Source organism: Siphateles boraxobius, unplaced genomic scaffold, assembly GCF_051911475.1.
Source record: "Siphateles boraxobius isolate OS27281-9 unplaced genomic scaffold, OSU_SipBor_1 86, whole genome shotgun sequence".
Lineage (NCBI taxonomy): Eukaryota > Metazoa > Chordata > Actinopteri > Cypriniformes > Leuciscidae > Siphateles > Siphateles boraxobius.
In genome coordinates, this window is record NW_027509215.1 from 5,051,881 (window position 1) to 5,064,487 (window position 12,607).

The window sequence follows — 12,607 nt, forward strand, 5'->3', positions numbered from 1 at the left end:
TCTTGAAATAAGTCAGCTCCCAACACGACAGGAAACACAAGGGTTAGATGGCTCTTAATACACATTAGAGAATGTAATACTCAAGCAAAGACAGGTGGAGAGAGAGGAGAAGAAATAGGAACGCTAATCAGAAGAAAAGGGTTCAGGTGAAGATGGGGAGAGAGTTCTGAAGAGTAAACGAGAGACAGCTGAGGGGGAAACAAGGATAACGAGGAGGTGTGTGCGAAAATGGGAAAATAGCGTAATATGTGAGAGTGAGAAAGAAACAGGATCATGACACTTATTGCAAGACAGATTGGTTCATATTAAGAGTTGAGTCGCACCTTACAAACACTTGTTTTGTACACGTCTCAAGAAGACAGGAAACACTTCTCAGTTGAGAGAAATTGAAACGTTAGTGTTGTTCAGACGTTGTATAGCTGTATGTATCTGTGTGTTTGTGCAGTGAAATGGCAGAAGCCCGTATTTCAGTGGCTCGGGATCAGTTCAGCTGTTCAATCTGTCTGGATCTACTGAAGGATCCAGTGACCATCCCATGTGGACACAGTTACTGTATGAGCTGCATTACAGACTGCTGGAATAAAGATGATCAGAAGAGAGTTTACAGCTGTCCTCAGTGCAGACAGACCTTCACTCCAAGACCTGCTGTAGTGAAGATAATGGGTAGACGCTCAGTCTAGGTGCTAGTTCTGGGTTTATCACCAAGTTCACTCAGGTGTGTCGGCCAGAACACCACTTAAGGCCAAATGTTCAAGAGTATGAAATAAAGAGTGGAGAAATAGTTCTGATTCTGTTTCTTTATTCCTCTTTCTTGTGTGAGTGAGTTTGAGGGTGAGTGTAATTATGAGTGTGGTTTCTATAAAGAGGAATACAAATGAATAAATCAAACATATGCATACACTCATTCCTCTCTAAGCACTAATATACATTACTAAACAAAGCAAACAATAGTCAGTATATATAACTATACAGTATATCTCTTAAACTCTAATACTGTAAGCATAATGTAAAGATTCAAACACTTATTATAAAGGATCCTCAGATTTTGTATCATAGGTTACATTCCCACATAGAAAGCACTTACTGTCATCTATGATAATCCACTTTATAGCTTCAACTAACTAAACAGCTGGATGGTTTTATTATGAAAAAACCCCGTACTGAATGCTATATTCCATTCGAGCTAGCAAAGCCTTGACAGAGAAACCTCGATAGCGATCCAAATAACAATATTTACCACCACTTACTTCTTAATTTACTCAACCACAAAGTACTGATCAATACTAACAACAAATATGAAAGTATGAACACATCTAAACACGATATTACATATCGTTAACTCGACGTACTAAATCAGACGAGTCGAAGCTCGAGCGTGAAATGAACGAACGTGGATATAATTAGCACCACGGTCGCATAGCGACTCCTTAAACTCCTAACTCTTATCCACATCAAATAACAGAAATAACTAGTTTCACAAATAATACAATATCACAGATGTACTTACTCTTCTCATTTACGCACACTCTGAAGAAAGGTGCAGCTCACATCTACAATCCGACCGACCGACTGACTGACTATCTCTATCGTACTGCATACTAACTGTGTGACGTCGGATAGTATACAAACCAGCGCGCGCTTCGGCTACCGTTACAAGCACTGAATAAACGGAAGTAAACGTGAAACATAAAGCCTAATATGGTCAACTACACTAAATAATATCAACACTGACATAACTTTGGGGCCTTTTCTACAGCCGCCCCCGAATGTATGTAATACATTCGCTCATCAATAAAGGCAACAAAGTTCTATGGCTGGGGTGTAGCGGCAGGAGTGGAACCGTTTCCATCTTCTCCAGATGGAAGTGCAGGGAGGACAACCAGCCTGGCAACTGGCCGTGTGTAGATTCTCTCCTTCACCTTTACATCAGCGGACCTGATGTGCCCGTCAGGGCTGGGATGAGTCTTGACCACTTTCCCAATGGGCCAGAGGGCCCTCGGTAGATGTGGGTCAGCGATCATCACTACACAGTCCCCTTCAATATCAGCTGGTGTAGCCTGCCACTTCTGGCGAGCTTGCAGGCTCGGCACATAGAGTCGGATGAAACGGGCCCAAAAGTGGTCAGCCAAAACTTGGGAGTGTTTCTAACGGCGGCGACAGATGAGCTCACTTTCGGGGTAGACTACCTGAGGCAACGAACCATCAGGCCGCCCCATAAGAAGAACACTGGGAGTCACTGGATCTGGGTCGCTGGCATCTGAAGACACATAACCCAAGGGCTTACTGTTAAGGATCCCTTCCACCTCAGTAAGTACAGTGCGAAGCACTTCTTCCGGAACAGGTTGAGCACCAACTGTGGCATAGAGTGCGCTCTTAACTGAGCGTATCTCCCTCTCCCACACCCCTCCGAAGTGAGGAGCGGCTGGGGGGTTAAAGCGGAAGGAGATCTTCTGTGGTGCAAGGAGATGTTGTAGTTCTTTAGACATTCCAGCGAAGGTCTCACGGAGTTCTCGCTCACCTCCCTTGAAATTTGTCCCTTGATCGGAAAACAGCTCGGCAGGTGTTCCTCTACGGGAAATAAACCGACGAAGGGACATCAGAAAAGCATCCGTATCAATAGAGGTAAGGAGGTCCAAGTGCACCGCCCTCGTTGTGAGGCACTTGAAAATGATCCCCCATCTCTTCTCCCGGCGCCGGCCAACTTTGACCTCAAATGGCCCAAAGCAGTCCATCCCCGTAGAATAGAAAGCCGGCTTGTAAAGGCGCAGACGGGCTGATGGCAGGTCTGCCATTTTTGGCACTGCAGGTCTCGCCCTCCATCGCCGACAGTCAGCGCAGCTATACTGGTAGCGCCGGACAGCCTCACGCCCTCGCAGGATCCAGAAGGAGCGTCGAAGCTCAGCGAACACCCGCTCTGGGCCTGGGTGGCGTAGGCGGTTATCGAAGTCTTGGATCAAGAGCGTAGTCACTCGATGACCTGGGTCTAAGATGACTGGATGAAGAGTGGTCAGTTCTAAGCCTTCTGCTCGACGGAGTCGTCCTCCAATACGAATGAGCTCTCCCTTTTCATCCAGCTCTGGAGACAGCGTGCGGAGTCGACTGCTGCTGGGAACTGGTTTACCAGCTTTCAGGAGGCTGTACTCTTGTTGAAAACTATCCCTCTGAGCCCTCTGAAGTATTAACTGTTCAGCCTGTCGGTAGTCTTCAGCTGTGGGCTTATCATTAGAGTTGGCCGCCCCATGCAGCTCCTGCACTGTCTCATCCAGCAGCTCCTTCCACGAGCCGTATTGACTCACGTCTGAAGTCGACTGGCTTGATGCAACTGCGGCGACCCCACAGAAAGTGGACTTGCGCAGCTCTGAGGTATCTTCTGCTTGTTCAACAGCAGGGTCCTCTGGCCATGAGTCTGGACTGGTCAGGAGGAAGGCAGGTCCCAGGCTCCATCTATTTGGCTGAACAAGCTCTCTCAGCTTCTTCCCTCGTGTTACGTCATCAGCAGGGTTTCTTGCGGTATCAACATATCTCCAGGCATGCCTGTCAGTCAGCTCCTGTATCTCGGCCACGCGGGTGCCCACAAAAACCTTGAATCGGCAAGATTCAGACCTCAGCCATGTCAGCACCGTTGTGGAATCTGACCAAAGGATTGTATGATCAATGTGGATGGTAAGCTCCCTCTTCAGCACCTGCGAGAGCTGTGCACCCGTAAGGGCAGCACAGAGTTCTAATCAGGGCATAGAGTGAAATCGCTTGGGAGCAACTCTAGAACGGGCCATCAGGAATGACAGATACACTTCACCTTGTCTGTCAGTGGTCCGGAGGTACGCCACTGATCCATAAGCCTCTTCTGAGGCGTCGCAAAATACATGCACCTCTCTCTGAAGACCAGAGGTGTCCACGTACGTTGACAAGTACGGTCGGGGCAGGGTGACTTGAGGTAAGACTTGCAGTTCTTCTTCCCAGTCTTTCCACTGCTGCAGAAGCTCCTGCGGTAGTAATGGATCATCCCATCCCCTGTGTTTGTCCCAAAGGTCTCGGACAATTATCTTAGCCCTGGTGGTGTAGGGTAGGATGAACCCCAAGGGGTCGTACTGACTCGCCAGCACCTTATAGATATTACGCATCGTGGGAACCCCGTACTCCACATGGCGATGCTTGTAGCCAAGTACATCCGTGTGGAAGTGCCAGCTTAGCCCTAGAGTAGATTCTGGGGTATCTGTCTTGTTCTGAGCCAGCCATAGCTCAACACTGGCAGAGCAGCTCTCTTGTGGTAGGTGACTTATTACACCTGGTTCGTTGCTTGCCCACTGACGCAGATCAAAGCCTGCAGACGCAAGAAGGGCTCGTAGCTTGTCTACAAGGTGCCTCGCATCAGCAATATTGGGAATACTCTGGAGGCAGTTATCTACATAAAAGCATTTCTCAACTGAGAACCTCACCTCTTCATCTGGCTGGCTGTTATCAGAGACGTGGCGCTGTAAGGCGAATGTGGCACAGCAGGTTGTACCAAACGGTAGCACCTGCCACTCGTACACTGCAGGAGGGCCTTCTTGACTGACGTCGCGCCAAAGGAATTTGAGCAGAGCACGATCTTCTGGGAGGAGGCGAACTTGGTGGAACATGCCTCTGATGTCTCCGCTAACCGCAACTGCATGCTCTCGGAATCTTAGCAGAACTCCCAGTAGTGATGCTCCTAATGTCGGCCCAGGCAGTAGATGGTCATTGAGGATCTGCCCTCGATACTGGTAGGAGCAGTTGAATACCAGCCTATTCTTGCCATTATGGCTCACCAGATGGTGAGGAATATACCATTCCTCACAACCTTCCTCGGCTGAAACTTTCGGTCCACACTTGATGACATAGCCCGCCTTGATAAGTTTCTCCATCTCCACTCTGTAGGCTTCTGCCCGTGCAGAATCTCTAGCCAGTCGCCTCTCTACACTTCGTAAACTGGGCATGACGGCTTCTTCAGTAGCCTGAAAGAGCGGCATGTCTCTCTTGCGGAGCAGCGGGGTGGCGTAACGTAGAATGCCATCAGCCTCTACCCTGATGTTTTTGGTCTCCAGGATGCTGATGGCCTCTTGGTCCTGTCTTGAACGAGTAACTAGTTTCTCGCTTCTGAATGGGACATCGTCGACCTGCCATAATCTCTCAACATGTTTCATCAGTTCGCTCACCTGGGGTGCTACTGTTGTAAATAGTAAATAGTTGTAAATGCCGTGGTTGGGTGAGGTGACAGACTACACTCGCTGGGCCCTGCAGTGTCCAGCCCAGCCTTGTGCGGATGGCAGCAGGCCCTCCTGGAGGTCCCAATCTGACAGGTTCAATGGGAGTGACGAGATGGGGGTGGTCACTTCCAATTAGAAGCAGGGGCTTAACATTCATAAGGGTCTGAATGGGAAGGCCAATAAGGTGCTTGTATGTGTTCCTGAGTTGCTCCATGGGGTAAGTATGGATAGCTAGTCCAATACGAGCACTGGTGAATGCACCTATGATCTTGAACTTAGTCTTTGGCTTTGACGGCGAAGAAATGGAGAACGACACTGATGCACCACGGAGGGTCCGCACTTCATCTCTAATTGTGCGTAGTGGTAGGTTCTCTTGAATCCCCTGCACACCTAGCTTCTCTGCAGCATCTGGCAACAGCATAGTTCTCTCTGAACTGTCGTCAAGTATGGCATAGGTGTTGATTGATTGGTCACCATGGTGAATGCGGACTTTGACAACTTTAAGAAGAACCCGACTGCCTTCAGTGGGTCTGTCTAGATACAGAACCTCTGTTGTGCCCCTTATGCCATGGCTTTCCGCTGCTGGTGTCGATGATGCCTCCTTAGGTGACCTCATATTCACCTCATGCAGCACCTGGAGGTGTTTCCCTTGGCAGAGGCTGCAAGTTTTCTTTAAGTTGCACTGAGCCGCCTGGTGTGGCCGTGCACACCGCCAACATCTCTTGTTCCTTTTAATCCATTCAGTCAGCTGATCCTTTGATAGCCTGGATACCTCTGTACACTGGCTAAGGTAGTGTTCCTCGTTATTGCAGAATGGACAGTATGGCTTGCTCTTGTTCCCTTTGAAGGAGCTGCGTGGCACTGGAGCCTCAGGTTTCTTAGCTGTGTCCTTCACACCATGGAGGACAGTGGTAGGTTGCTTACCCTTCCTACCCTCTTGTCGGAACACCGGCTTCTCCCGCACTCCTCTCACAGCTAACTGTCCTTCAAAGTCCTGGCACCAAGACTCGTATTTCAGCCAATCTGAAAGATTAGTTAAGGTGTGGGTTCTTGTTCCCTGATGATACATGCAGCGGCGAAACTCGGCTCTTTGCTCAGACGGCAGCTTGCTCAGCAGACGAGCAACATGTGAGCCGCATTGTAGTTCCACTTCACCCTCGTGGCCTAGTGTTTTCAGCATTCCCACGAGTGACTGGATCTGGAGTGCAAACTTCTCAAATGCAGCGAAGTCTCCCCGTCTTATGTCTGGTGAGTCCAGCACAGCAGCAATACGCCTCAGCGCTATCTGATGTGGTTGGCCAAACTTGTCATTCAGGGCAACCATTGTGTCTGAAAAGGGTGTTGGGGAGTTAAGGTAAGCATCTGCTATTAACCTGGCTTCTTCTAGTTGCAGGTGATCGACCAACACTTGGTATTTAAACAGCTCAGATGCGTCATGTGGTAAGAGGTTTTCCAATGAGATCTTGAGCCGTGCGAACTCACTTGGGTCCCGACTGGCGAAGTTGCGGATTGTTGGGCGTGGCCCACGGTAACTTGGCTCTGGGACGTTGGAGTTATGACCCTGAGGTGATCTAAAGGGCAGTGGCTGTGTCCATGCCATGCTTGGATGTCGCTGTTGGGGCGTTGCGTTACAGCCAAGCTTACTCCGTTGACCACTATAACCTGTAGGGCACTTGGGCTCAGCTGGAGGTAATCCGTGTGGCTGTGGCAGAAACTGAACGGGCTTGAACCAGGGCGATGGCTGACGGACAGTGTCCTCCCATGGCTTTGCAGTAGGAAGGGCCCCACGTGCTGAGTGATAAACTTGTGGCTGGCCCACAAACATGTCAGGAGCTGGGGCTGGCAATGCTTCTTCCTTAGTTCTTGGAACCTCATCTGTTCTCCTAATAAGCGAATTTAGCATAGGTGGGTCACCAGGCAGAAGTTCGTCAATTACTGGGTCTGGCCATGGTGGTGGTGCAGGCCAATCATCCTCTTCCTCAGCGTTAGGTTCACTTTCAACAGGTGGCCGTGATGACATCACCGTTAACTCTGGCTTTCTGGTATGAAGAGAGGTTGGACTCTGCATGTTGCAAACAGAATCTACTAACTGTCTCATGTCTGCTCGCAGCGCTCTAAGCTCGACCAAGTCTGATGCCATGTGCCGCTGTGTCTGCTGCAGGAGGTGTCTTTCATGACGAATGTCATCTAACTCAACTCGGCTGTCATGCTGTGGATGTATGGGGTGCAGCGCTGGAGGTAGGGGAGTAGAGTAATCTCGTAGCTGTTCCCTAAACTCTCTCTCTGGAAACCGCTGGGGGGCTAGCTGATTCTTCTGGCTGTGCTGTTGGTTCTCAGCCCTATAGCCCAGGTCCATCTCCTGAAGAATAGCATCCCGCCTCTGGCGTCGAAGAGGAGAGTCTGGTGGGGAGGTGAGGGATGTCATCCTGGCATTTCCCTCCTGGTGAGAACTCTCTGATTCCTCTCTGTACCTCTGACCGATGTAGCCTCTATAATCGACCTCATAATCTGCATAGCGCACAGGTGGGCGAATGTGCCGTTTGGGACGTGCACCACTAGCATCATACTCTGGATGTAGTTCCATCTCTGACGTAAACTCAGTGATCCGGCTCGAAGGACCATCAATGTAGTGAAGATAATGGGTAGACGCTCAGTCTAGGTGCTAGTTCTGGGTTTATCACCAAGTTCACTCAGGTGTGTCGGCCAGAACACCACTTAAGGCCAAATGTTCCAGAGTATGAAATAAAGAGCGGAGAAATAGTTCTGATTCTGTTTCTTTATTCCTCTTTCTTGTGTGAGTGAGTTTGAGGGTGAGTGTAATTATGAGTGTGGTTTCTATAAAGAGAGAAACAAATTACAAATGAATAAATCAAACATATGCATACACTCATTCCTCTCTAAGCACTAATATACATTACTAAACAAAGCAAACAATAGTCAGTATATATAACTATACAGTATATCTCTTAAACTCTAATACTGTAAGCATAATGTAAAGATTCAAACACTTATTATAAAGGATCCTCAGATTTTCTATCATAGGTTACATTCCCACATAGAAAGCACTTACTGTCATCTATGATAATCCACTTTATAGCTTCAACTAACTAAACAGCTGGATGGTTTTATTATGAAAAAACCCCGTACTGAATGCTATATTCCATTCGAGCTAGCAAAGCCTTGACAGAGAAACCTCGATAGCGATCCAAATAACAATATTTACCACCACTTACTTCTTAATTTACTCAACCACAAAGTACTGATCAATCCTAACAACAAATATGAAAGTATGAACACATCTAAACACGATATTACATATCGTTAACTCGACGTACTAAATCAGACGAGTCGAAGCTCGAGCGTGAAATGAACGAACGTGGATATAATTAGCACCACGGTCGCATAGCGACTCCTTAAACTCCTAACTCTTATCCACATCAAATAACAGAAATAACTAGTTTCACAAATAATACAATATCACAGATGTACTTACTCTTCTCATTTACGCACACTCTGAAGAAAGGTGCAGCTCACATCTACAATCCGACCGACCGACTGACTGACTTATCTCTATCGTACTGCATACTAACTGTGTGACGTCGGATAGTATACAAACCAGCGCGCGCTTCGGCTACCGTTACAAGCACTGAATAAACGGAAGTAAACGTGAAACATAAAGCCTAATATGGTCAACTACACTAAATAATATCAACACTGACATAACTTTGGGGCCTTTTCTACACCTGCTTTAAACAAGAATGTGATGCTGGCTGAAATGGTGGAGAACCTAAAGAAGGCAAAAGTCCAAACAGCTCGTTCTGTTCTCAGTTATGCTGGACCTGGAGATGTGGAGTGTGACGTCTGTACTGGAAGGAAACACAAAGCTTTAAAGTCCTGTCTGATGTGTTTGAACTCTTACTGTCAAAGTCACCTCGAACAACATGACAGTTTCTTTAAAGATAAAAAACACAATTTGATTAATGCCACTGTACGACTGCAGGAGATGATCTGCTCTCAACATGACAGACTTCTGGAGGTTTACTGTTGCATTGACCAGCGATGTATTTGTTTACTGAGTATGATGGATGAACACAAAAATCACCACACTATTTCAATTAAAGCACAGATGGCTGAGAAACAGGTAGGAGAAATACATAGGCTTTGTGGTGTGTAAATGTATGTTCATGATGCAATACAGTAAGAGCTTACCAAAAAATGCATGTCATATCTAGAGGAACCAGACAATTTGTCGGAAAAAGCAGCACAAACACAAAGTCAAAGCACAAAGTCATAACAATGGTCAATACAATATATATATATATATATATATATCAGAAGATGCAGAACAATCTGCATGGATTTAGTCCCTTTCACTTTTATTTTACAGAAAATAATGTCTATGTTATTTTTCAAAACAATTTGTGAAATAGTCATACAGGTTTGAAACAACATGAGGATAAGTAAATGATGACAGAAATCTTTTGGGTGAACTATTCCTCTAAGGAGAATTGCGGATGTTTACTGTTATCTGTTACAGAAACCCTTAGGTGACATTCAAAGAAAGTTCCAGCAGAGAATCCAGAAAAGAGAAAAGGAGCTTCGGGAGCTGAAAGAGGCTGTGAATACACATCAGGTGAGTTTTCATTTTTAATTTGAAATGTTTCAAGTTCTGACAGGACTTCAGTCATTACATCATTGAGAAGCCCAGTGTTGGGACACTTCCAGTGTCAATGAAGACCAAGAGTGAAAGGTCTGATTGTCTGTGTGTCCTAACAGAGCTCTGCACAGTCAGCAGTGCAGGACAGTGAGAGGATCTTTACTGAACTGATCCGCTCCATTGAGAAAAGCCGATCTGAGGTGACACGGATGATCAGAGATCAGGAAAAGGATGTAGTGAGTCGAGCTGAAGGACTCTTGAAGCGACTGGAGCAGGAGATTGATGATCTGAGGAGGAGAGAAGCTGATGGAGCAGGAGATTGATGATCTGAGGAGGAGAGAAGCTGATCTGAAGCAGCTTTCACACACTGACAATCACATACATTTCCTACAGGTAACTGAGATATGAAAACCATGAACTTTAGGATGATATTACTACAGGGAGGTCATTAAAACATAACCTTTAATTGACCCTAAATGACATAACATTTAAAACCTAAACTTAAGTAGGTTATTTTGACAGGAATGTTGTCATGAATGAGGTAAGTTGTGTGTTGTGTATGTATGTTTAATATGTAATGATCTCTCTGAACAAAGAAGCTGTCAGCCTCTCATTTAAACAAATTTTAAAAAGTTATTGAACACTGGAAAGCTTTACTTATTCAATTCTGTTATGTTTTTGTCCCTTTGTAGAGTTTCCAGTCTCTCTCTGTTCCTCCTGCATACACAGACAGCGTCAATGTCAGTTCTCTCCTCTCTTATGATGATATAGGAAAATCTGTGTCTATGCTAAAAGAGAAACTTGAGGACCTCTGCAAGGAGGACATACAAAAGATATCTGGTAGAGGTAAAGTACTAGGAATTTGTTCAGTTTAAAGGAGTGATGTATCATATAATAACTACAAAAACAAACTGAGAGAACATTATTAACGGGACTGATTTAATATTGTGTTTACATGCGAATTACACTATATATGTCTTTTGGTTTCATTAGTGACATACATTGAGATCGTTACCACCACTGAACCCAGGTCCAGAGATGACTTCTTGCAATGTAAGTGTTACTAATAAAAATAATAAAAAGAGTAAGTTGTGTGCTCATCCCACCTTCTGGCAGGTGCAGGACAGAAAGAACTAACATAGTAAAAGAAAATGTAATGTCCGCAACACTGCTTTATGCTCCCATATTTAATAAAAAAAACAACGTTTCGACCCCACTGGGTCTTCTTCAGGCAAAAGAAGAAGACCCAGTGGGGTCGAAACGTTGCTTTTTTAAAATTAAATATGGGAGCATAAGCAGTGTTGCGGACATTACATTTTCTATTACTAATAAAAATACACATTCCGTCAGACATTTATGAATTTTCAAGAAGAATAAATCAGTTGTTTGTCTGAATTTTATATATCATCGGCATTTAATTTTTTAACACGCAACGACATGGTACTAGTGCAATTTTGTTCAGGTTCATTTTTTGCCCCATTCAGATTCCTGTCAACTCACTTTGGATTCGAACACTGCACATAAATACCTCCGTCTTTCTGAAGACAACAGAGCGGCTACTTGTATTGGGGCTGACCAGCTGTATCCTGTTCATCCGGACAGATTTGATGTTTTTTCTCAGGTGTTGTGTAGAGAGAGTGTGTGTGGACACTGTTACTGGGAGGTGGAGTGGAGTGGTGGTGTGGGAATATCAGTGTCATATAAGAGCATCAGCAGGAAGGGAGAATGTGTTGATTGTGTTTTTGGATTTAACGATCAGTCCTGGAGATTGTCCTGCTCTGACTCCATGTGTGCATTCAGACACAATCAGAAAGAAATGAAACTCACTGTAATCTCCAGCTCCTCTAGAATAGGAGTGTATGTGGATCACAGTGCAGGAATTCTGTCCTTCTACAGCGTCTCTGAGACAATGAACCTCATTCACAGAGTCCAGACCACATTCACTCAGCCGCTCTATCCAGGGTTTGGGGTCAATTTAGGATCAACACTGAAACTGTCATCTTAAGAGATTCTATGTCATATTACAGGTTTAATCATGATAAAAGGCATGGGTATATGTAGTTAGCAGTGTCCTCTCTCCTATCATTCCAGTGACAATCCTAAGTACAGTTGAATCCGGACACTGATTTACCACAAAATGTACAGGTAAATCTGTGTCTGACGCCAATCAATAAATAAAAACTGCCCACGGATCTATTTAAGGATCCAGTGACCGTCCCCTGTGGACTCCATAACTGTATGAGTTGCATTACAGACTGCGGGAATTTTTTTAATTTTTAATTATTATTAATGAATTATAAATGGATTGCTTTGCTGCTAATATCCACAACTACAGTATGTACTTCAAATCACTGAAGTCTTATTTTTTAAATATCTGCAATTAACTCAGATGTCTTTAGTATTTGTTAAATAAAATTAAACTACTGCTGACAACAGACCTTGAAAATATTACAGTATTTTACAGAATGCTTTGACGAGATTGCAAAATTACTTTGATACCAAGGACATTGTTTTTCATTAAAACGTTATTTTATAAATGTCATCGACTGGGTTGCTGTAGTTGGCCAATCAGAAACTAGCATAATGAACAGAAATGTTGCATAATGACGGAATAAAGCTCAAACGTAATAAGCCTGCCCTACATAACTAATAACAAAAAAAAAAACTTTTAAAAAAGTTAACTTAGCCTTATCTAATAAAAAATATCAACACATTTGATTACACT

At 45.0% G+C, this 12,607-nt stretch overlaps 1 protein-coding gene across 1 annotated transcript; it reads left to right on the forward strand.

Annotated features, from left to right (window-relative positions):
- The first annotated feature begins 445 nt into the window (after nucleotides 1-445).
- On the forward strand, nucleotides 446-11,898 carry LOC143731208 (E3 ubiquitin/ISG15 ligase TRIM25-like). The gene is made up of 8 exons (XM_077221889.1): nucleotides 446-642; nucleotides 8,969-9,366; nucleotides 9,763-9,858; nucleotides 10,002-10,149; nucleotides 10,190-10,275; nucleotides 10,575-10,728; nucleotides 10,876-10,935; nucleotides 11,367-11,898. Exons 1-8 carry the CDS (start codon nucleotides 450-452, stop codon nucleotides 11,885-11,887), a joined length of 1,656 nt encoding a protein of 551 aa, XP_077078004.1. The 5' UTR covers nucleotides 446-449; the 3' UTR covers nucleotides 11,888-11,898.
- Nucleotides 11,899-12,607: the final 709 nt, after the last annotated feature.